Genomic DNA, 25,284 nt, shown 5'->3' with positions numbered 1-25,284 from the left:
GTAAGAAACTCTTTGAGGCAAACTTAATATTGGCTGTGTTAAAATCGATTTAGGATTTCAGAACACAAAATGGCTAACAAGAAAGCCAGAGTCCAGTTTGAAGCCCAGAGTTGCTGCTTATGGTCAACGTCATCTTTTCCGTTTGGAGCTAGGACCTTCCTTTCACGAAACACGAAACAATAACTAAATGAACTAATTCAAATATTAAAAAGTGCCATAAAATAAACACTTTTTTTTTTTAAAAAACAAAGAAAAAAGTTAACAGGAGCTGCTGCAACAGGTGGCCACTAGAGCAGCGCCATCCTGAGCTGATGTCAAAGCTACAGTACTACAAGTCTTCACATCTTAATTTCCAAAATGACCACCTGCACACTTATTAGAGGGCACAAATCTAGCAACTGAGACCACAATTGTTAAGTTCAGTTGGAGCCAGCATGTAGTGGCTGTCGGTGGTATTGCACTTTATGGTACTTCCACATTGGCTTTAGTCTCAAGTCATAATCGTTACCACTTGTATCAACGTCACAATTAAAGGACCAGTGTGGAGGATTTAGTGGCATCTAGCGATGACGTTGCAGATTGCAACCAACTGAATACCCCTCACCCTCCCCTTCCGTGAAGCTCACGAAAAACGTGAAAGGCCCTCTCTAGAGCCAGTGTTTGGTTTGTCCGTTCTGGGCTACTGTAGAAACATGGCGGGCTCCGTGGAAGAGGACCCACTCCATATGTAGATATAAAAGGACTCATTCTAAGTTAACGAAAACACAACTATTCTTATTTTCAGGTGATTATACACTAATTAAAACATAATTAAGAATGTTATATTCCATTTCTGCCAAGTCCGTTCAGCTAGATGCCGCTAAATTCTACACACTGCACCTTTAAAAGGTATGATTATCAAACTAGGATATTGTAACACCTAATGCACTGTATATCTCTGCATATTTAATGCTTGTTTTAAAGGATTTTGTCATCTACAAAACTGCAAACCATGATGGGGCAACGTGTAAGGGGGGCTGTGCATGGGCCCCACAGCTCATATCTACGCACCTGTCATTCACGTTTCAACATTTGAATATGAGGGCATCAACTAGAGAGACAACCAGGGACAAAATAAACAAGACTTGTGAGTGTATTTGAGCGGCACCAGCCCCTGACACTGATCAGTCCGGCAGAGTTTCCACCGGGCCGGTGATTTGGTGCAATGCGAACACTTAAACCGCTCATTGTGCACGCTGTCAGATAGATAGGCGGGAGGGAGCAGCAACCTCCCACTCCTCCCATTGCTATAACAACCACAGGGCGGTTTGTGTGACTCGATGCCACACACAAGAGCTTCGGATGCGACTGCCAAGTGTCACCCTCTTCCTGCAAGCAAGTAGTCCGACTTTACCTCACCGCGTCGCCGCTTGACACTGACTGAATCCCGCCCGGGGAGGAGGTGGTGGTGGTAGTGGAGGAGGAGGAGGAGGAAAGGAGGAGGAGGAGGAGGATAGGAGGGGGGGAGAGCCTGTACGTGTTTCCCTGTCAGAGAGAAACTGAACAGTGGGGAAGCTCAGGCTCGGGATCCGCTACGTCAAACAGATTAGTCAAATAACCTCTCGGGGGGTAGGACATACCTCCCCTCCTTGGGCTTGCCTGCCTGCATGCATGGGCTGAGGAAGCAACACTGACATATAGCCAGGAAACCCTCGCTTGGCTTGACGATAAAACAGAAGTGCACTACTTTTCTTTTCTCTTTAAAAAAAAAAAAAAAAAAAAAATTTGGCAGACGACTATAGTGAGCTCCTCCGGCGTCTCTCCTCTTGTTCCTCCTCCTCTCCCCCTCCCCACCCCGCTGCGAAATGGCGAAAGAAAACGGCGAGTCCAGCGATGGATCTTGGAAAAAGCATGTCGATGATATCAAGAAGATATTTGACTTCAAGGAAGTCCTTGGGACGTGAGTAACAAGATAACGCAGCCGTGCAGGCGACGAGAAACTTTGTATCCAGTTGTTGCGAATTAGCGCCAGACAACAATTACACACATTGTGTCGTTTAAAACGGAAATGAAAAGCCGACTGACAGCTGTTGAATATTTGTTGAATCAACTGAGAATTGCTCGACGGTGACACACAGAGACAGGGCCTTTGTGTTTTTTGAAGTTAAAGCCCGCTAAAAGAGACATTTGCTAAAAAAAATCCAATCAGGATCATCCTCAGTTAATTTGTTCAGAGAGTGTAAATAATGAGACTCAATACAGGGTTTCTCTTATTATGTCATTCAAAAACTACTGCAGCTCTTTCTTTTTAAATTCTTCCCACAGATCAGATCAGACATGAAACATGACTGTATGAGGTTTTGTGCAGGCAGCCATTTATTTTGGGGTCGTTTTGTGCAACATAACTGTGACAAAGACAGCAGAGCTTATAATTTGCATACACACATGATGAAATCATCCCAAATGAAGGGACCATCTGTGTGGTGAATTTATGTATTCTTGAGCTCCAATCTTTTCTCTCTCCTCCTTCACACAAGAGGAACAGATTTTAAAACATTATGTGCGGGTTTATGATTTCATCTCACTGTCACAGATATTTTTCTTGTAGTTTAGGAGCCGCTTAAGTTGGAGTTATTATCTTGGCCACAGAGCAGTCAAATTCCAGAGTTTATTTTGGTCCGCTGTTAGTGCTGCTTGACTTCATGGCTTTTCTTCTCTGAATAAGTTATGCTGCAAAAAAAAAGTGTTCCCTGAAAGAAAAGACCCCTCACTGCTAAAGTAAAGCGGTCAAGGTTAGGTGGTGCTTATATGAAAGGAGTAAAATTGAAAAAAAAAAGGCTTGAGCAGTCAATCTTGTGGATAGATTTCTAGATGCTGAACTGAAAGCTATCACATGTTTAATAGAGTATATTTCTCATTTTCTTGGCGTGCTTCATCCCCCACAGTCATGTCCTTCCTCTCTTGACTGAGAGGAATTTAATGTGGTGATGTTTATATTGTTGGGTCTTCGGGGGGAAAGGCCCACTATGTCAAGGAAGGAGTCTCCCCCCTGGGAAATATGTTTGTTTTTTTAATTTTGGCCTCAGAAACTGGCGTCATGCTGGACAAAAAAAAGAAAAAAAAAAGGCCTCTGGTCACTGTGACTGTAGCTAAATGGGAAGCAAGTCATTCATAAACAATAAAACAGACACATTGTGGTTTGCTATCACAAGATATGCAGCCTTATCTTGTGTAAACTTTGAGCAATCAGCGTCATCTTGGCTGTTATGATCATCTAATTTTGTGAAACTCTTAAGCTGCTCGGTGTGACCGCAGACCTGTTTTTCCTGAGTAGTAGGATCATAAAATTCTCCTACAGATCGATGAATCATAAAGCTCTCTCGACACTTCAGCTGTTGTACTAAACAGTCAGACGTTCCTACCTGGAGGCAGTTCTGATTTCCCCAAGGCTTTCATTTATGTGTGAAGAGCCTCTGAATAACACCAATGAATCATCATGATTTTCTGTCCACATAATGGCCAGGTTGGAGGAGCATATATATCCCTCACCCACAACCCAATGCATATCTCCGGGGCCAGTTTGCGACTGTTTGGCTTCATGTTGTATATTGTACAACGTGTACCTGAGTGACTTTAAGTAAGTCCCGTTTACTAGTTCCTGTGTGTCTTAATCATGGGAGTACCTTGTTGAGCAGCCAGTGTTGCACAGCGGGGTTCACAACAGGCCGCCTGGGGCAGAAAAGGCAGCCCAGTGGCACCGCAGCTTTGGCTGAGGATTAATAATGGACGAGGAAGGATTGTTGGCCAGAGGAAGAGACATAGATTATCCCCTCCTTCTCCTCCTCCTCCTCCTCCTCCTCCTTTCAAATGTAGGTTCCTTGTCAGGTTTCCCCATCAGTGTCCAAGAGGGATCATCTCTCTGCAGCTTCCTCGTGCCAAAAAAAAACTCATCTATTGCTCTCCACACACCAAAAGTATATTTACTCAAGTACAATTTTAAGGTACTTATACTTGAGTATTTCCAAACTCTGTTCTTTTACTCCAGTACAGTTCAGAGCCAAACATTATTGCTCAAAATCCTCTGGCTCTAGTTCCTCAAATAAGCATGTTTTCTGGTTATTTTGAGTCTTCTATGGCAGTAAACTGAATATTTTTAGGTTGTGGACTGCTGGTGTGGTCAAACTAGTCATTTGAGGACGTCACGCTGGGTTTTGGGAAACAGTTGTTTCCCAAAACCCACCGTTTTCTGTACAACTAATCGATTAATTGAGAAAATAATCAACAGATAAATTGACAATGAAAATAATTTAGTTGCAGCTCTACTATAAATGTATCTGACAGCAGTAGATGCTTTTCAGATTGATTTCACATACTAAAACTATGATGAACTCATGAAATATGATGCATTGTTATAGATTAAACTAGTATCCAGCAGTCTAAAATAGTTAGAATGAGCTTCACCTCCACCAGTTACATTATTAATATCAAATATAACACTGTTGGGGGTCGTTCTGTTTGCTGTACTGTGTATAATTACTTTTTATTCTTTAAGTACATTCAGATGTTAATAACTCTGTGCTTTTACTTAGGTAAAATTATTAAATTTAGGGGATTTACTTTTAATGATGTAACTTATGTAATGGATCTGAATACATTTTTACTGCTGCACCTCTGAGATGAAATGATCGTGAGAGACAGTTGTTGACTGTTGTATTGACTGTGAAATGTGACTTACTAAAATATAAGAATGTTTAATTTAAAAAAAATGAAGTGCATATTGGCGTGAACACCCTACAAAGAGAAAAGATTTGATTCCAGCAGCAGCTGGAGGCCGATCTCTGTGTGTGAAGGTTATGACTGACTGGATATTGATAGGAGCTCGGGAGCAGGAAGCCTGCGGCAGTGTCAGTAATGCTCTGGCCACACTTCTTGGCCCGTGTTTTGTTGCGGTAGCTGTTGCTAATGAGATCTTCACTTCTAAAGCCAGTCCTCCTACCTGACCACTTCCCTTGTGGCTAATTTCAGACCAGTAAGCTGCTGATACTCTGTGGAAGCAAATTAAGTAACCTGGCCACTGGGACCTTCAGAGATCCCAGTGTTGTTAATGTCTAGCATAAGGTGGGTTTGCCACTCACAGTGGGGATTTTGAGATGCTTGTCTGAGATACTAGACCCTAAACAACAGGCTGATATATCCTGTAATTATCTCATCATACATGTTAACAAGAAACCGCAGCAGAGAAATACAGATACAGCACGTTTGAGGTAATTTAGAAACTGTGTCTCTGTTACATCATTTGTTCAAAGGAAGAGTTTATTTTTAAACCCTAAAAATTGCTGCTGTGTGTATCTGCCATTTGGTGTTGGGCAGGTAGTGTAAAGTGGAGCTCTAGAGCTTTTTTTGCTGAAAACAGCTGCCTGTTGTGGCTGAAAATTACGCAGCGAGAGCAGATGGAGTGAACCAAAACGGTAAAGTTGCAAGCTGGAAAACCAAAACGATGAGCTGAGGGGAACTGCAGATCAGGTGATAAATCCCTGTGGGTTTGTCGCTACAAATGACTCCTTTCACTTTACACAGTCATTCAATCTATTGTTATTAAACACACAATATGTTATTTCTGCTGCTAGGGGTCTCCCAATCAAAACTATAACCAAAGATGGAGTTTGATGATGTTGTAAAGTAGCGTTGGACCATGGGAGTTGTTGTCTTCATTGTTTATTTTAAAAATGTGGCTTAAAACGGGATAAAAGTCAATTTATGACAGTTTCTGGCGGACAACCACAACACCAACGTATTATCTTGTACACGTACGCTCTATAGTAGAGGGGGTATGACGCGATGACAGGCGACCAAATGAAACGGACCCTTGCTTTGATTTAAAATTACTGATTTCTCTGGGTTTAAAAATCATTGGAAACATTTCGGATAATGTAAGTACAAAACTCAACAAAATATATAACATAGGTCTAGTTATTTTTAGACATTGTAATGCGGAATAGTTACATATTATAACTCTAAAAAATAATCTTTATTTTCCTTATCAAAATGTTTGTGTTCATGTAGGACAAAAGAATATCGTCTGATTCATCGTTAATTGGATTTTAACTCTCAAATATCACTATCAGTATTGTCAGTATGTGTCAGGCTCTACAACATATTTATTTGGATATAGTGGCTTAAAAGCAACTGAAAAATTATGCTCTTCACTTGAATTCCTACCAAGTGCTTTGTCACGCTTTTCCAGAATCCCACTTTTTGAGGTTGAAATACCAAAGTCCGCTGTTTACCTCCCCTGAAGGGCCAAACAGAGCTTAGCTGGAGCTGACTCATTCATGTCACTTGTTGCCCCTGAAACACATCTCTGTTGTTATCTTTGCACGTTATTGCCTATAAAGATGAAAATGAGCTTCTCTGACTTTGATATGAATGAATTAACAGGCCTCTACAACTGATATCGAACTGACTCCGGCTCTGACAAACCTCTCTACTCGTCTGCGATGCATTTAAGTGACTGTCGTTGCCGCCGTGCATTGATCACATCCTGAAACACAGCTCGTGTAGAGACTAGTTGGATCTTTGAAAGCAGCCTGGATGCAGTGAAAATGGCAGCTAGGCAACTAGGAGGATGGAAGTCCTTGGTTGCTGCCTCTGAAGAAGACGCTACCTACCACTTCCCACCACCACTGTCCTCCAGCTACATTCGCTGTGGGAGGAAATACTTTGTCATGGCAGCTGCTAATGGAGAGTCAAATAATCTACCGAAATAATGCGTAGTGTGTTGAATGCGTAGTAATTTCCTGAGTTTTCCATTCGTATTCATATCGCTCTCAGCACAGTGAATGCCTACAGAGCCATAGTGTGTCATCCAGGGCACTCAACGGGTTGAATTGTACCAGACTGTATCAGTGCACAGGAGGCAGTAATCACCCTTATTAAAATAATTCAGCTTCTCTCTGACTGGCTGATCTGTGGCCTCAGGCAGATTTCATGCCAAACATGTCCCTGGAGTGTCACATATTTTTGTTTTTTAGTTTATCAGCCTGTGAACTGACCATCGTTCTCTCTTTAATCAACAGTCTGGCGGTGACCACAAAGTGCACATTCCTGGAAAGTAGCCTCAGGTCCAGTGTGTTGTTGGGTAATGGTTCCCATCAGGACCAGTCGTTGGGACTGTGAGAGCTGCTGGATTTCGTGCAGGTCATATTATTAGAGTTTATTTAAATGCAGCACCTGATCAAGGATGTTTACTACCCGAAAGGACAGTAAACCAATGCTGGCTTGTGTGGCACCAAGGAAATAGAAACCAAAACTAAATGTACGACCTCACCCTGACGCAGTGGTGGAAAATAACTCGAGAACAATCTGTGGCACTCAACTTCAGTACTACCATTTTATTCTACTTCTACCTACTGTAGGGCTGCAACTAGCAGCTATTTTCATTATCAATTATTCTGTTCATTATTTTCTCGATTAATCAAATAGTCATTTGGTCTATAAAATGTCAGAAAATAAAGAAAATCACGGTTTCCCAAAGCGCAGCTTCAAATGTCATATTTTCTCTTGGCCAACAGTCCACAACCCAAAGATATTCAGTTTCTTATCATAGAAGACTAAAGAAATCGGAAAATATTCACATTTAAGAAGCTGGAACAAGAGAATTTTTGTATTTTTTCTTTTAAAATAACACTCAAAGCATTTAATCGATTATGAAAATAGTTGATTCATTTTCTGTCGACTTGTTTACATGGCAGAGACAAATATTGCACTTTGTTTATCTCTGAATGTATTTGATAGTTAAAGTTACGAGATACTTAACTAGGAATTATTTTGATTACCGATTAATCAGCTGATGTGTTTCTTGATTGTTGTTGAAAATAGTGAAAAATGCTCATCAGGCTCTCCGTAGCCCATCATGAAATTGATTGTTTTGTCCAACCAACACCCCAAAACTTATTACTATATTTAGTTTAACCTCAGATAAGACAAAGAAAAGCAAAGAAATGTTTGGCTTTTTTGATTGAAAAATGCCTCAAACAATCATTTGATTATCAAAATAGCTGCACTATATTACTCTGTCTGTACTTTCAGTTCTATACTGTAAAGATTCAGATTTTACAAAGTGCACACATGATCAGCTTTTATTAAACCACCCACCAGTATGTAATGTAGTTGAAATGAGTTCAACCAGCTACATCTTCAAAATGCTGTTTAATTGTTATTGAACCGTCATGAATAATCAGATAATAATATAACACTGACAGGGCTCTTTCTGCCTCCGGTTTTTGTAATTTTGTGGACGATACTTCTTTAACATTTTGAGTGAAGTACTTTTTCTCGTAATTTGGGGTTTGTACATTGTTGCATCACCACATTTACTTAAGTTAAGGATCTAAACTTTCCCTACTTCCCTCTTATAAAGATGCATGAGAGCAATCCAAGAAAAATGATCTTGCAAGAGAAAAGCCTGTAGTATCATCCCATGTTAGTTATTAGTGTTTCCCTGATAATGATGGTGATAATAATGATGATAATACATAATCAGGAAGTAGTACCTGAGATAAGACACAATGTCATTTTCACTGAATTTGTCCAGCTGACACTTTAGTTTACAAAACTCTTTGTAGACAGAGTAGCACATCACAGCTGAGCAGATGGTGTTAAGTCTGTTTAAAAATAAGTGTTTGTGTGACTGTAAAATGCCCCTCGAGCAATGTTACTGTTTGATACCCAAATTTCCGGGACCTGCACTAAAAATGTGTACAATTATGTATATATACACACATATAAATGATCTGTTTTCCCATTAGTGCTTCTTCACCAAATATAAACTTCCACTTAACTTCACAATCACAGATCATCTCCGCTGTCATATTTCTGATAAAAGCTGTCATCGCACAGTTGAAGGGTGACTTTGAACACAGTAGCTTATACCGGCAGTAGCTCTACCTGGATTATTAAATTCTGACTTTTCCCATCCCATATGTTGCATAACAGGCCGCTGTAATGGATCTTACACAAGATGATTCAGTGTGATTACTCAGCGGCACAATACATGCACCGCCTGTGAATGTCAATAAGCCAGCCGCGGTTGTCGAGACCCCCACCCCCTCTGTCTAAAAAAAAAAAAAAAAAAAACTTCTTCCATCAACATTTTCGTAATCGCCAAGGGTGACCGGCTGAGGTCGCAGCCTGGAAAAGTTTTCTGGGTGATTATTGGATGCAGCGCTCACATTGCATCTGCAGCATCAGCCGCTGGTTTGACACAGAGAGCAGCCCACATTCACATTTAACATTAGTCAGCCGCTTTGGCTCGGCCATCCTGTGCATAGTGTGCTGGTGTTGTGTGACTACAGACTGTCACATACACACAGCTCATACTGTCATCCAAGAACCGCAAAGAGGGAGCTCAGTTTCTCTGGGAAGAACTTAAAAATTCAACTATCATTATTCAGCCAAGTGAGTCAGTGTGCTGACTTGATTGTGCAGTCTGTGACTCTGGGTCAGGAACATTTCGCAGCCATACAGTCATATTTATCTCGCGTAATAAATTCAGATGAGCTTCAATCAAGGGTCCAATTCAGATGGAGCTGTCTCTCATTACTTAATGCTGCTCCAGATCCCATCTAGGATTATTCTAGGGATGAATTTGGTTTGCCGGTAGCCTCATAGGTTGTTGAGTTATGTGTGATTTGTCGTGGTGGATGTGTGACTGTATATTTGTGTCATATATGTATGTGAAAATACGGTGTGTAGGTGGTAGCACCACCATATGCATGTCTTTAGCAGACATCACACCTTTTCTTTCCTGTGAAATATGAATTAACAGATGAAACGCTATCAGAGCCTGCAGCACAGTTTGTGTTTCATGCATCGACACTATGAGGGAAGTCACAGGGCTGGATTCTGACATGTTGTCATTCACAGGAAATGATGTTGCTGCTTGTCATTTTCGTGAGAAGGGGGTACAGAAACAGTGCTACAAGCCCTAACCACCCTCTCAGCGAGTTCCTGTGGTTTTGATCTTCGTGTGTCTCATTCTGCAGAAAGCTTGCTCTGAAAAACCTTGCAAGAGAGAGTTTCGCTTGACAGGCTCGGCGTGCCATTGGTGGAGGAATTTTGCACTCCTCCTAATGTCCATGCAGCTGTGGAAATTGGTCGCATGCGCTGAATAGAAATGATGCTCATTGTCCTCACGGCAACAGCTGCTGTGGGAAGATAGTGTTGTAACAGGAGACACAGAAGTAGTGCAACCAGCTCCCTCACTTACACAAGCCCTTGAATTTACATATCGTCCCACATCATGTGTCAGAATGAGGTCAAAGTCAGGAGGGCGTATGCTCCGAGCTCTCTCATTTCTGTTTGTTAGTGGTGTGTTCCACCTCATCACACCTGGGGCCTGGCTTTGTGACCATGTAGTGTGTTTGTGCACAGTCTGTGTTTGTGTACTGTGGTTCTGAGTGACCCTCCCCCTTCCACCCCCCCGTGGACTGATGGAGTGAGGGATTAGCGTGGATTTGATGGCCACGGTGGGACTTAGTGCAGCAAGCGGCACTGAGTTTAGAGCCTGTTGGGAGGAACTGATTACACTTTGAGAACATAATGGACCCTTTCGTGCTAGCTGCTTTGCTCTTTGAAAGATGGTGAAGGTGTCTCCACATCAGTTTTACTTTTGTATGACCGATGACGTTCTTCCAACAATAACTTAATTAAACCTCATGTCCGAAAGGGACAAAGCACATGCAGGAAGCAGTGTGTCAGCCATTTTCATATTTTTGGGGGCTTGTTCTTTTACTTTTTTTCATATTGGTGAGACATTAATGAAGAGATGATGAAAATATTTGGACTAGAAGTTGATTGTTCCTCTGTTACATTATACCTGGGCGAAATCCCCGCTTAAACTTGTGACACGGGTTAAATAGCTCTTTAAAATACTTTTGGCAGCGAGCAAGAAAGCCATCACACAGAAATAGCAACAGTCAAATCCTCCAACAAGGGACGACTGACTCAAATTGTCAGTGACGTTTTATATCACAGGTCTATAATTAACCAGTAGTTTCTGATCAAAGTCTCCTGGAAATTACTTCTTTTCAGGGTAAAATTATAGATCTGTAGAATAAAATTTTGTCCAATTGTCAATAAAAAAAACCCCAGAGAAATGTACCTTTTTATCCTAAGACTGCAATATGAACATGTGAAATATTGGAGAAAATGAATGTTATTTATGGGCCTATAAGGGCCCTGTTTCTGTACAAGTATTATGTTGCCCATGTTAACACGCTCCCTTAGCTTGAAAAAAATTAATAAAAATGAAGATATCAATTAAAAAGAGAAGCTGTAGTCAGTTTTTTGAGGTTAAGACAGGAGAAAAGGAACAAATAGGGAAAAAGTAAAAGATTAATTTAAACCAGCAGTGGAGAATATACATCAAAAACTACACATGAGCAGAAGATTTGATCAAGACTTAATGAGCTCTAATAGTATAGTTGCTCTCCAAAAACATGAAAAATTTCAATACTAAGGCCTCAGCTTACCATTTTTCTCTGTGCTGACACATTTTGGCAAACAAACCCTTTATCAGAGCTGTCATGTCATCAGTTGATTAAAGATTAGTTTAGTCTTTGACTTGACATTAGTGGATCTGGTCCAGCGAACATGACCCACAGAGTTTCAAATCATCCATCCTTTTAAGATCTTCACTTTAAGCCCAGCTGACGGTGCACGAAGGGAAAAGGTGCCTGTGAAGGTGTGTAATGAAAACAAGAAGGGGGGGGGGCAATCATGCTGCCTGCTCAGCGAGATTTATTAAGGTGGACTAAGGTGGTATCATAGCAACAGATACAGATTGCTTGAGCAAATATTCGCTTAATTCCGTATTTGTTTTTTAAGGCTCTCATGTATGAAGACAGATGGCCAAGGAAGACACGCTATCTGCTGCCCTAAATGGGTGTTTTTTAGAGGTTTTAAAAGTGTTTGCTGTGCTTTTGGCTGCACACAAGCACCAGCCGTAAGCCAACACAGAAGGCTGTTGGCCATAGTCAGGGACTTTGCCAGTTCTCAGTAAATATTCACAATATGCTGTTTGTGTACTCTGGCCTGTCTGCCTCTGAGTGCCCTCTATCTACTCATCGAGGATAGGTTTTCTGTGTCAATATTGCCCGAGCGCATATAAAGCATCTAACGTGTTTCTCTCTCTTTCTCTTGCTCTCGCAGCGGTGCGTTTTCCGAGGTGGTGATGGCTCGGGAGAAGGTTACGGGAAAGATGGTGGCAATCAAGTGCATCCCGAAAAAAGCGCTGAAGGGGAAGGAGACGAGCATCGAGAATGAAATCGCCGTGCTTAGGAAGTAGGTATCGCATGACCGAGCCATGGGGGGAGTTTGCAGAAGAAGAAGAAGAAGAAGGTCACTTTAAAAAGGGTCACCACCTTGCGTCATCCTGTGGGAGGCTTGTGTGTGTCTCTCTTTCTCTCTCCGCTGAGTAATGACTCGATAGTCAGGATGCAAGCGCCACTCAGTTTATTTAACAGGCATTGTCAGGCTTAAGTGACTTCCTTGTCGAATCCTATCTATCCATTATGTCACTATTCTGGGTCTTCGCTGGTCTACACACACACACACACACACACACACACACACACACACACACACACACACACACACACACACACACACACACACACACACACACACAGGGTATGATAGGATTGCACTGACACCAGGTGACACTCCTCCTCCAGGGCCTGATGGGTAATTCCCCCAAGAAGCTCAGTTATCAGTCACTCCTGAAGTGAGCACACCAGTTGTTGGGTGTAGTTGCCTGGTTACAGTTGCTATCCTTTTGACTTCTGCTTTTCTTCTTTTTTCTCTCCATTTCTCCTCTTCCCGAGCGCTCGCTCTTTTTACTTCTGTTTCAATCTAACCGACCTTAGACTGCAACCTCATTTTTTGTTCTGGACTCTAGGAGGAAGTTGTGAAGGTTGTTTAGTCCTTTGAGACTCTCCCCGCCTCCTCCTTTTCCACCCCCACCTTCTCTTTTTCAGCCACCTGCCCCTCTGAACATGCGTTGTCATCTGCATATCTCCTTGCAGAGGCTTTTTTTTTTCTTTTTTCTTTTTTTTTAACTAAAACCTTGCTGGTTGGTTGCTTGGACACAGACCCCCAGCATCTTGCTTCGCCCTATATTATTTTCTTTAGGTACTCCTGCTTACGGGGGTTGCCGCTTCATGACTCATTGATTAGCATTCGCTAAGAACCCCCGCCTCCTCCCCCTTTTGCTCTCCTTCACGCACAAAAGGTTTTCTCCCTTGCTTGTCTGCTTAGTGTGAAACACACTCTTTGCCAGGTTCATTTTTTGACAACATACACATGTGCACAAACACACAAAAGAGTATAAATACAGGCAAAGTGCTTTTCCAGAAACCAAAAAAAGACATGATTCGTTTTTAGTTGGCAGGGCATCATTTTAACAAGAACTGGCTAATTGCACCTCATTAGTGGCCTGTGTTGAAATGAACAGAGGCTGACAGCAAGCAAACTGAATTTTCTGTTCTGTCTCTCCAGGATAAAGCATGAGAATATTGTGGCTCTGGAGGACATTTACGAGAGCTCAAACCACCTGTACCTCATAATGCAGCTGTAAGTACATCAGCCCACCATGCTGTTTGCGTTTAGGTCAGCTCTTTGCCGCCCATTTGGTCGGTCATTTTGATAATGTGTTGTGTTTTTGCTTGAATAAGCATCTGTAATGTCCTTGAGGCATTTTGAATATCTGACTGAATACAGCGAGGCTTTAAAGATGTACAAGTCTTTGTTTTAACAGTAGAAATATATAGAAATATATGTATAGATGAGAAGAGTCATATCTGTACTGAACATATGAGCCAGGAGATTGTTAGCTTAACTTAACATAAAGGCTGGAAACAGGGAAAGACAGCTAGCCTGGCTCTGTCTAAAGTTAAGAAGAAAAACCCCTTCCAGCATCTTTAAAGCTCACTTACTAACATGTGAACTGTTGTAAAAACAAGTTTTGGCTTTATGCAGGGATCATGTGCTGGACTAGCTCCAGTTTATGTCTCTCATGTATTAACATTACGAGTCACAGAGCTGGGCATCAATTTAAAAAAAAAAAAAAAAATCTTTGAAAACCCAAGAAAAACTTTTTTTTTTTAACCTGCTTCCCAATTTGAGTTTATATACCCAATCCACGTAGCCAGAAATGACACAACGAAAATATAACCACTTTTTTTTGTTAAGATATAAAATAATAGAAAGTAGACAAATATTACTGATTATGACATTTTTTTTAAATTTTGGTTGACATACAAATTGAACACATACAGCATGTAATTTCAGGCTACTATCTTTGTTTGGATCAGGAAACACAGTCACAACTTTGGAAACGGGTTAAAAAAAATCTGTTTTATTGTGCTGCAAACAATAAAAACATCCAGATTGCTAGAAGAGTCCCTGATGATTCTGGAAATATGTCCAGAACTGAAGTATGAGTGATTAAACGACCTTATGGGACTTTTCAGAAAAACGGATGACTTGAATGTAATAGTTATACATGAGAGGCTGTTGCCGGACTATTTCTTGGCTGGATGCAGTGAGTCAGTGAGTCCTTAAACCTTGTTGTCACCTGGAGGTTGCCAGGCAACCAGTGGGGACTGGCACTGGCACATAAACCCCCGTAATGCCACTTAACATTGTTACGATTCAATTACTTTACAAATTAAACAAACCAAATATGACATGTTAACTAGTAAGCCTCAGAGGTGATGTTGAGTGGATTTGTTTTACCTTCAGACAGACTCAGGTTAGCTGTTTTCCCTTGTTTTCAGTCTTTGTGCTAAGCTAAGCTAACCGGCTGCTGGCTCCAGCTCCATACTTAATGCACAGATGTGAAAGTGGTCTTAACCTTCTCATCTAAGTCTCTGCAAGAAAGCAAATAAGCGTATTCCCCAAGATGTCAAACCAGTAATCTAAGATCTTACAGCTTGTGTTGAGGCTGTTGATTTGGCTTAATGGTCACTTTTGAGGCTGTAGTTTAAACTATCGTTATGTAGCAAATATCTTGTTTGATTGTATTTTAGTCTGTGTCTATGAAGGTGTGCATGTGGTAACTGTTACTCTTTGCCATTACCGCTTTCCTTTTGTGTTGCATACACGATGTCATCACGCTTATCTGAGACCTTTCCCCTCGCCACATAATTTCACAGTGTTTGTGACTAATGCACCAGCAATTTAGACAGCGATTATCTGGCCTCTTTGTACCTCCGCAAGATGCATAATGTTGCCTTGAAGTCTCACTTATCAAAACAGTGATTGCCAGCCGTCCGTGAAAGCAGGCATATACTCATAATTGATGTTCAACTAAATATGAGTCACTTGTATGGCTGCATTTTGTAATTGTGATTTTAAAGTAGTTGAGAAGAATTGCCTGTGTGTGTGCTTCAGTGTCAAACGCTGCAAAGTTACACAATGTGGCAAAAGGACAAGTCTCAAAAACCATTATGACAAAGAAAATTTTCCAAAAATTGCATTGGGAAATTGTTAAAAAAGTTGGCAACACAGACTGAATCAACAACACAGTGAACGTACAGACTCAATATGACTGTCAAAATTAATCAAAACCTTTAATAACTAAAGCAAAAACAAGCAAATCCTCATAAAATGACTTTTGTACTATTTAATAAGTTTCTCTGTTATCCTCTCTGTGTGCTGACAGGGTGTCTGGAGGTGAGCTGTTCGACCGCATCGTAGAGAAGGGCTTCTACACAGAGATGGATGCCAGTCGGCTCATTCGACAAGTTTTGGATGCAGTCAACTACCTCCACTCCATGGGAATAGTCCACAGAGACCTAAAGGTATCACACCGTGTATCATTCATACATATAGACTGTAATTCCTCTAAATTTATAACACAAAAGTTAAAAATGTTTTTGTACTTGAACTCTTGAGTCTTACTGAGAGGAGAAAATCCCTGATATTGATTCTGTGTGAGTGATGTCGTGCGCTTGGTGTGGATAAGCCACACAGGTTAAATATCGGGGATTTCCTTCTCAGTAAAAGTGATGAAGCCTCTCGGATAAGCCGGAAAATTCCCCCAACTCCTGAATTTTTTAAATATTTTGTCTGACATCTCACTGTCTGGATGAATAAAATTGAATCCGCACAGCTCGTATGAATACATAGACAAACACAGGCACACTTTGTGACTCTTTTCTCTCCTTTTCAGCCTGAGAACCTGCTATACTTCAGTCCTCACGACGAATCAAAGATCATGATCAGTGACTTTGGCCTGTCAAAGATGGAGGGAACAGGTGACGTAATGGCCACCGCCTGTGGAACTCCAGGATATGTGGGTGAGCATGCCCTCCGAGCTGCGGCTGTGGTGGAAAGTAACTGAGATAATTAGATGCACTAGTTGGCCAACAACATGACCTAATCTAATCTGCCAGTAGCCACAGGTTAATCTTAGCCATCTGCTACAGGCAAAGCACCAAACAGTCACGTTCTTCTCCAGCCTTTGCGTCATGCTGTGTGGCCTAAAACTGTTTGTATTGTTTCACATGAATAAATTACATGAATATTTGTTTTTTCTGACCATTTTTTAATATGATTTCATTGTTGCAGCTCCTGAGGTTTTAGCTCAAAAGCCCTACAGTAAAGCTGTGGACTGCTGGTCTATCGGGGTCATAGCTTATATTCTGTAAGTACTCCTTTTTAAACATAAAAACATTCATTCCCTGAAGCTTGTTTTTGTGTATTTGATTGCTTGATTTTCATGTTGTTGTTGTTTTTTGAACCTTAATATGAACAGGAAAGCCTCAGCCAGATTGAAAAGCACCCGGAAAGCCTCAATGAGATTAAAAAGCTCTTAATCAAGAGTGTCCTGACCAAGATAGGCAGCTAAGATAATAAGTTTCAGACATATTACATAAAACAGGCAACACAGAATATATGTCACGAGCAGAACTGAAAAATTAAAATAGTAAAATAAGAATCAGATAAATGATCACATCATAAAAAACAACCTAAATTGGTACCTTAAAGGCTGGTGATATTCTATATTTTTTATTATTGTCGACAAATTGATCCTACTAACGAGTATTGTCTGCGTAGCCGGAGCCCGATGGAGCCTTTTCCTCTGTGTCTTAGACCGAAAACACATAAATGAGCCACACTGTTGCACTTGGGTGACTTGTTTCCTCATTATGATTAACATGGGTGTGGTTGTTTATCTTGAGTTGATCCCACTCTGTAAATACTCGCTTTAATACGAAAATGTGTGTTAATCCGTGGCTGAAAATAGTCCCTAGGAAATTAACTATTTACACCTCATGTTTTCATGTTTGTTAAAAAACTACAGTGTCCAGCTGTTCAAGGAAATTACTGAGTCTTTATTACAAATGAAACTATGTATTTGTTACCAGTTTTAAGATTTATTTCTTCACTAGGATCTGATGGGCTTTGGGCTAAAGGAAAACAGACCGGCTGAGGAAGTCGGAAAGTATTTAGAGTTGATCTAACACATTGTTGGTTTTGATTTTGGGATGGGATTTGTTGACAATAACAAAAAATGGAAACATGCCAGCTTTCCAGCAAAAAATGCCAAATATTTGCTGGTTGAAGCTTCTCAAATGTGAGGATTTGAAGCTTTTTAGGTCATAAGTGAATGATAATAAAATCATAAGTTTCACACATGACAGTAAACTTGAATATCTTTCGGTTTTTGACTCTCGGATCAGACAAAACAAGGCATTTGAAGTCGTCATCATGGGCTTTAAGAAGTTTTAACAGGCAGTTTTCACTTTTTCTGACATTTTATATAGGAAACAACTCACCTATTCGAAAAAAATAATCTTCAGATTAATTGATAATGAAAATAATCGTTAGTTGCAGCACCAAATTAAACCCTCACATTCGGATTGTAATGTACTCCATTTGATGCTGAACCACTATTGGAGGGTTAAGATTGTAGTGTGAGAGATTCTCACAATATAATGCCGCTGTTCTTATTCTACAGCGCCTATAAAGCTTTCAGTGGAAAGTGTTACATGAAGCTGCCAAACTCATTAAAAAAATCTCTGGTCTTGTTATCTGTTTGTTAGGTGTGATGAATTTCTGATTCTGCCTGGTGGTGGTTATGGAATAATTTATACTGTTTCATGATGAAAAGCACAACTTAAAAACACAGCATGGATTTATGTTACAGATTTTCGCTTTGCTTTTTTCCAGATCATATGAAAATGAACTGTTTTATCACATATTTTTCTCCTCTTAATAGTCACGTAGTCTCTATAATCCCTCTGAACCTTCTGCTGTATGCTATGTGAAAAAAAATCTAAGTGCCAGAGAATGAGATTAGGCCACAGCAAATCCTTTTTAGATTTGGGTTAAAGTTTCTAACATCAGCTGGATGACGGCACTCACACGGACTGTTGTGTAATCATCCATCTTCTCAGGCTTTGCGGTTACCCTCCTTTCTATGACGAGAATGACTCGAAGCTCTTTGAGCAGATTCTCAAGGCAGACTATGAGTTTGATGCACCGTATTGGGACGACATATCAGACTCCGGTGAGCTATGATATGCTGTATGTTTGTGTGTGCTTATATTATGCTGTTAGAAAAAAAAAAAGGTAAAACTGTATTTTATAGGTCCCATAGTTTCCAAATAATTTCCTAAAAAGGAACCGATACAGAATAAGAATTCTTTAGGAAGGTTCCTGAAAAGGACAATGTAATTTGGTATTAATTAATGTCCCATTGGTTGACCTTCAATAAATAATTTAATTTAATTGCTGCATGACAAAGAGTTTTTAGCTGTCTAACATAAAAAAAATAGTTTTTGTGTACTTGTATGTTACTACTATGAATTAAGATTCCAATAATACATCAGTTCTTACTTGGGTTTAAATGGACCTCTGTCCATCTAGTAATAAAAGTGTTAGCATTTGTTTAATTTAAATTAGTCTGGAAATCATTAACTACAAACTCTACACAACTGCTGTAACATTTCCTGGTTCCTCCTGAAATTTTCAAATAAGAGAGCAGGGCTCATATTTACTGTATCAAACTTCTAAGAATTACACTTAAATGCTTTAAAGAGCCAACTGAGAAGAAAACGCCATCTTTCCTGCAGCGATACAAACAAATAATCACATTTATAATGGTTATAGAATGGATGCATGAATAGGGATGATATGATAGAAAAAAAATGGCTGAAAAAGAAACAAACACAAAACTAAACTGGTGCAGGAAAGAAATTCTGCTGCTGGTAGATAAAGTACATCAAGGTACATCTAAACATACTGTTATGACCTGAAGTAACCACAACAAGAGGGAGACACACCAGTGTAACGTTTTAACAAAAAGATATTTTGCTAAATTAAATTGAACCAAATTAGGGAATTAACTGAATGTATAAAGTATAGGTTGTGGAAATCAGTTAAGTAAGTAGTATGTGATGATCTCCAATCAATCACCTGCAGGGTGAGGACAAACGTAGGTTAGTAACGGATCGAAACCCCAGATGACCCCCCCCTCCTCCCCCCTTAAGACGGTTACCAACGGGATCATATCAAAACAAACTAACTACAACAAAACAAATTACGAAACACAAAAAAAAACAATCAAAAAAACAATCCCTTACTATAATTAACCCACTGGGGATGATTAACAAAGCTGAGCCGCAACTGGAGGATCTGAGGATTTAGCAGCTGGTGACAGATCCCATCCAGCAGAGCTGAGTGAAACAGAGTGTGGACAGGTGTTGAACATGGCACTGAACCAGCCAACAAACTGCCCGGATTGCACAAAGACTCTTAGTTTTTTTTTATCCCACCACATGTGACAGAACAACAGGAGCTTTAAGGTCCCTCCTCACAGCATGAACTGCAGGATCCCAAAAACACAAAAGCAATCATAAGTGTGGGAGTAACATTTACTTCCTGAGCTACAGAGTCACCTGCATCACAGATTAGGACAAAAAGCAGCAGGCTTGACAACCTGACTCGGTTTCCCGGATAGCTGGCAAGTAGAGCACATCCTGACACATTTGGAAACATCACGTTTTAACAGAAGCCAAAAGAAATAGCGCAGGACACGGTTATAAGTTTTCCTTACTCTCAAATGCCCATGACTACCATGCACCATTTGCAACACCACATCACTGTAGTTATTTGGCACAGCAACCTGAAAACTCACTTCACACTTTCTCACCAGCAAATCTTCTGGACTAAATCACTTCATCATGCACCGAACTGCTGCCTTAGGTACAAAACAAACTTTTTACCAACATAACCATTTGTTATGACCTGGCTCAAGTGGCCACAACAAAAGGGAGACACACCAGTGTTAAGTTTTAACAAAAAGATATTTTATTAAACCAAAATTAAACAAAATTGAACCAAATTAAAGAATTAACTGAATATATAAAGTATGGGGTGTGGAAATCAGTAAAGTCAGTAGTATGTGATGGGCATGAGTGGAAGACGTGTGTGTGAAGGTGCATAAAAGCAAAGTGAATAACTGAAGTAACGTAACCGAACCAAATGGGCCAGGTGTTCCAGGTTACTCGTGTCAACCACCTGCAGGGCAATGAGAGACGCAGGTTAGTAACAGATCGAAACCCCAGATGACCCCGGGGGACAATCACAACACCTTATTCTAAATTATACATGTTGTTTCAGCTAATGTTATTCATCATTACCAAGATTATTTTGTACAATAACTGCAGAACATGGTGTGTTAATCTAGGATCTACTCCTAACCAACGTAAGAGACCTCTGGAGCTCAAATTTAAGATCATCATTTTAAATCATAAGAAATTTGATAAATAGATAGATATATATTTATAAGTTTGTGAGTAGGAGTAATTTTTTAAAACTTTATTTTGTTATTATTATTATTATTATTATTATTATTATTATTATTTATTGACAAAAACAAAACAAATAGACTAAAGGACAACAGACAGGGTCATCATAAGTAAAATGCTTAACCTCATGTAAAAGATGTGGTGGTCTAGTATCAAGGTCAGTAGGTCTTTTATGTCCAGGAGTAAAATTTGACCTTTAACTAACTTTAATTAATACAAGCCCAGGTATTTACTATGACTGCTGTCACAGAACATCGTCTCCAATTTCTCTAAAATTGGAACCAAATTACAAGGTTCTTTCCAGAAACTGTCTTAGGAAATTATCAAAAAATTGCAGGACCCCTAAAATCCTTAGTCCTTGGCTGTGGCAAATTATACAACATGTTCTCAGCTGGATGTGTTCTTGACCTTTTTCATCTCACTCCACAGCCAAAGACTTCATCAGCTGCTTAATGGAGAAGGACCCAGAGAAGAGGTTCACATGTGATCAGGCTCTTGAGCACCCCTGGTGAGAAACTAACCGCTGCCACACTGCGCCCCAACCAGACAATCACAGGGAACCACACATCTCTATGTGATTAAACAGCAGTATGACGCAGATTGCCAGGCTTACGCATTTGTCATGGAGAGCATGTCCTCCCACTGTCATCTGTCACCATGGCTCCGAGCCGCAAACCCACCTCTGCTCAGCACCGACAGCCCTCAGAGAGAAATCTGCTGAATAAATGGCTACCAATTAGTGGCTGGCGTCCTGAAGGATCCTTGAAGAATGTAGAAGCTTTAATGAACAATTAGGATGTCTTCCCAGGCCTGAGCCCGAGCTAGTGAGAGCGAGCTGGTGTGGGCTGCTGTCTCCGGCTGAGGTGGCCAATATGAATAAGTCTGTTAACCGGTAATGGGCCTTTCAGGTCCTGGGCAGGTGGTCCCTCCGATACAAATATGTGGTTTGTAACAACGGTAACAGGTGTCATAACAGAGAGAAATAGCTTTCATTGACAAGGTTTCATACAGAGATATTATGATGAATGTGACAGAAAGTAAAACAGCTCCTGCAAAACCTTCAGCCCATCAATCAAAGGTGTTTTAGCAGGATGAAAATAAACGATGGGAGCAAATAGGAAAACAGCATGATTCCCAAGGTGTTAACACATACAAATATAAATCAGTTGGGTGTGGCTGTGTTTGTGTGTGTGAGATGTTATTCACATGATCTGAAAGGACTTGACTTTAATTTTCAGGATCGCTGGAGACACCGCTCTCTGCAAGAACATACATGAATCCGTCAGTCGGCAGATCCGGAAAAACTTTGCCAAAAGCAAATGGAGGGTAAGTAAGACTTTATCTTTCAAATCAAACATCTTTAGTAGTGAACACATAATATGTATCTTGTTGAATAGTAAAATCATACAGTGTTGTGTCTTTGGTATTACATTTGTCTTTGCACATCCTCTCTCCTCTGCAACCACAGCAAGCCTTTAATGCGACCGCTGTGATCCGCCACATGCGGCGCCTGCAGCTGGGCACCAGTTTTGGCGGCAGCATCAACAGCTCCAACTCCGTGTCCAACCCTCAGAGCCGAACTCCAGCCAAAAGCCAGTCTGTGGACTGCGCCCCGCTCTCCCTGAAGGACTGTGAGTGACACTTCAGATATACTCTGTGGACTCAAACATGTCCAACTTTTCTGTACTCCGCTCAGTCTGCTGCTCATTGGCAACTGTTTAAAAGCTCTTGAGGCGTCATTTTTACTTAAACAGATTAGTTTGACTCATCAGCCATATGGTCATGACGTTTCTGATGACATTTAATTTGATAAGATCTTTAAAAATGAAGCTCGTTATAACACTCTATTAATGTTATTTTATCCATGTGTTCAAGTGCTGAGCTGATAGACTTATTTAAACAAATATTGTTGCAAAATTGTTGCATTGCCTTTCTTTTTTATTGAATATATGATTTTGTATAATGATGTTTTTGATTTTGAACTGTTGGTTGCACAAAACAAGCAATGACAAGACATCACCTTGGGATCTGGGATGTTGTGATGGCACCTTTTTACTTTTTTTCTGACATGTTATTAACTAAAAGAAAAGATGAATCTGTTATAAAAGATAATTATTTGTTGCTGCTTTAACGAGTTCATTATAGTCTAGTACAGCAGTATATCACAGACTCAACATCTCCCTCAAAACTCAGTATCTATTTTTCTGGAGCTTTTGACCACATTCACCGTCTCCCGCAGCGGATGGGATTTGCTCAGTTGTCATGGAGATGGCTCAGTATAATTCCTACTGTTTCTACTCAGGGGTATTTCTATAGTTACAACCACTTTTTCACTGCAAATGTTTGATGTATAACATTTAAACAAAGGGGTTGAAAAAAAGAAAGACTATTTCTATTATTTCAAAGGTGAAGAATGAACTTCATAGCTCAACTTAAATGATAAGTCTGATGATGTTTTTATATTTTTTAATGAATTGATCCTACTAACATTTTTTTTCCCCCTGCAGGTCCTCCAATAGCTTCTTTGCCCTCTCCTGTTAAAGCGTTCAATCAGGACTCTGATGCCTCTTCTCCTGTACGGGAGGAACCACCGGTGGTTGCAGAGCCATCGCGGCCCCGACCCTCCACTGTCACCGTCATCCACACGGGGACTAAATGACGCCAGGTTCCGCGGGAGGTGAGCTGGGAGACCACGGAGCTTTGAGACTTTTGGGATTAAACCATCCCAGGCCTCATGATTCAACGTCGTTGCCCAGTTCGCCCATCCCGCCACCTCCCATCTGTTTCTGCCACCTCGGGAGGAATTTGAGGAGCGTTGGCTCAGCTCCATTTACCATGGCTCAGCACTTCCCACTGTCATACAGACGTGGAAGTACAGTACAGAGGGGGAGAGGCTCAGAGTGTCTCCACACCAGAAGATGTTTATTGTGGAAGCCATGTTCAGCCTGGATCGTGGTTGTCTGGCAGACAAATGCAGCTGTGTCTGGGAAGTGCCACACTAAAGGGAACTCTTTATTGAAGCTGCTGTAATTTTGACTGTGAACGTCTTGAGATATGGGACGCTCCGCTGTAATGCCTTGTGTAAATATCCTACCTGGAACTGTTGAGTGGAGTGATGTTATGCAAGTGAAATATAAGCTTCAAGCTGTGGTAAAATAATCGTGACATCATCTGCACTCTGAACTTCTCGTCGTTTTGACAGCTCTTGTTAATTTGCTGTGGTATTTGCTACAATGGTTCACAGGGTCGTAAATCCCAACAGTATGACCGTTATGTGTTTTCTCTTTGCTTTAAGGTGTGTGGACTTGAAATATGAGCTGGACCATGTGCTTTAGTCATGGCTGTGATTGCTGAGAGGGCAGGTGCATTGCACTAATGTATTGGATTATTTATTTTCTTACAATATATTATGACTTTTGTAAGAATACCACTTGCAAAAATGTGTAAACGTGTATTAGATCGGACTGAAAAGCTATTGCATTGAATGATAAAGACACAGTATATAATAATTATTAATTTGTAATCGCTGTTTTATTTGATTAATTAATTTTGACTGTGAAGTCCTCCTTCACCACAGGAGGGCAACCATGGGTTGGCGCTTTGTGACCAGTTCTCAGGGATGTGCTCCAACATGAAGCTAACCAAACCCCCTCTCAGACAGATCAGACACTGGTGTTGGGGATGGTGATGGTGAAATAGTAGAAAAATAAAATCTCCATATACTGCATATTATTCCAATGTGCCATTGGGAGAGTTAGACAGATGTTTTCTTTCTTTAAATCCATAATTATTCACAGTATGAATATCATGTAACTGACTGAACATACTGAATGGATTGTTTTCCCTTGTAAAAACCTTGAATTATAGATTTGGATTTAAAGAAAGTGTATGTGAGTGCATTCATATCTGCAGTAAAGATGGAAAAAGACTGCAAATGTATCTTGCTATCTATTACTCCCTCTGCAGACTCGTCAAATCAGTAGTGTACAGTTCAGTAGTTGAAATATCGTGTTCTGCTTCTGCACATGAAGTGGCTGGTCTCAAAACAGCTCATTCACTCTGTGTTTAATCACTGTGCTTTCATACCAGCCTGTTGAATTTAGCAGAAAGACTCTTTTCTCCTTTTCTCCTTCTCTCTCTCTCTCCCACTCGCTCTCTAGAGACTTTCACGCAGAGCAGAGAAGGGATCTGTCTTTGTGTTTTTTTTCTGTGGTACCTCTATTTAATTTAAATCACTCAACATGAATGGTTGGAAAAAAGAAAGAACACTTCACCTGAACATGCCCGATATCAAAGCTTTGCCATCTTGAATTATCTAAAAAGTGTCGTGGTGAATAATGACGAGGACTTTGAGCCTTCATTTACTGTAAATATAAATCTCAACAACACAGTTTGCTTGACTCTTGAGTGTTTATTTTGGTCTTCT

At 40.4% G+C, this 25,284-nt stretch overlaps 1 protein-coding gene across 1 annotated transcript; it reads left to right on the top strand.

Moving 5' to 3' along the window:
- The first annotated feature begins 1,294 nt into the window (after positions 1-1,294).
- LOC137183268 (calcium/calmodulin-dependent protein kinase type 1D-like) lies at positions 1,295-25,248 on the top strand. Its single transcript, XM_067590187.1, has 11 exons — positions 1,295-1,939; positions 12,190-12,321; positions 13,537-13,611; positions 15,704-15,842; positions 16,214-16,340; positions 16,612-16,687; positions 18,444-18,556; positions 21,288-21,366; positions 22,097-22,184; positions 22,327-22,489; positions 23,366-25,248. The coding sequence occupies exons 1-11, from the start codon at positions 1,845-1,847 to the stop codon at positions 23,515-23,517; spliced, it is 1,239 nt and encodes a 412-aa protein (XP_067446288.1). The 5' UTR covers positions 1,295-1,844; the 3' UTR covers positions 23,518-25,248.
- Positions 25,249-25,284: the final 36 nt, after the last annotated feature.

Source organism: Thunnus thynnus, chromosome 5 (genome assembly GCF_963924715.1).
Source record: "Thunnus thynnus chromosome 5, fThuThy2.1, whole genome shotgun sequence".
Classification (NCBI taxonomy): Eukaryota; Metazoa; Chordata; class Actinopteri; order Scombriformes; family Scombridae; genus Thunnus; species Thunnus thynnus.
Note: the sequence above shows the minus strand (reverse complement) of the source record. Positions and strands in the feature narration are given on the sequence as shown.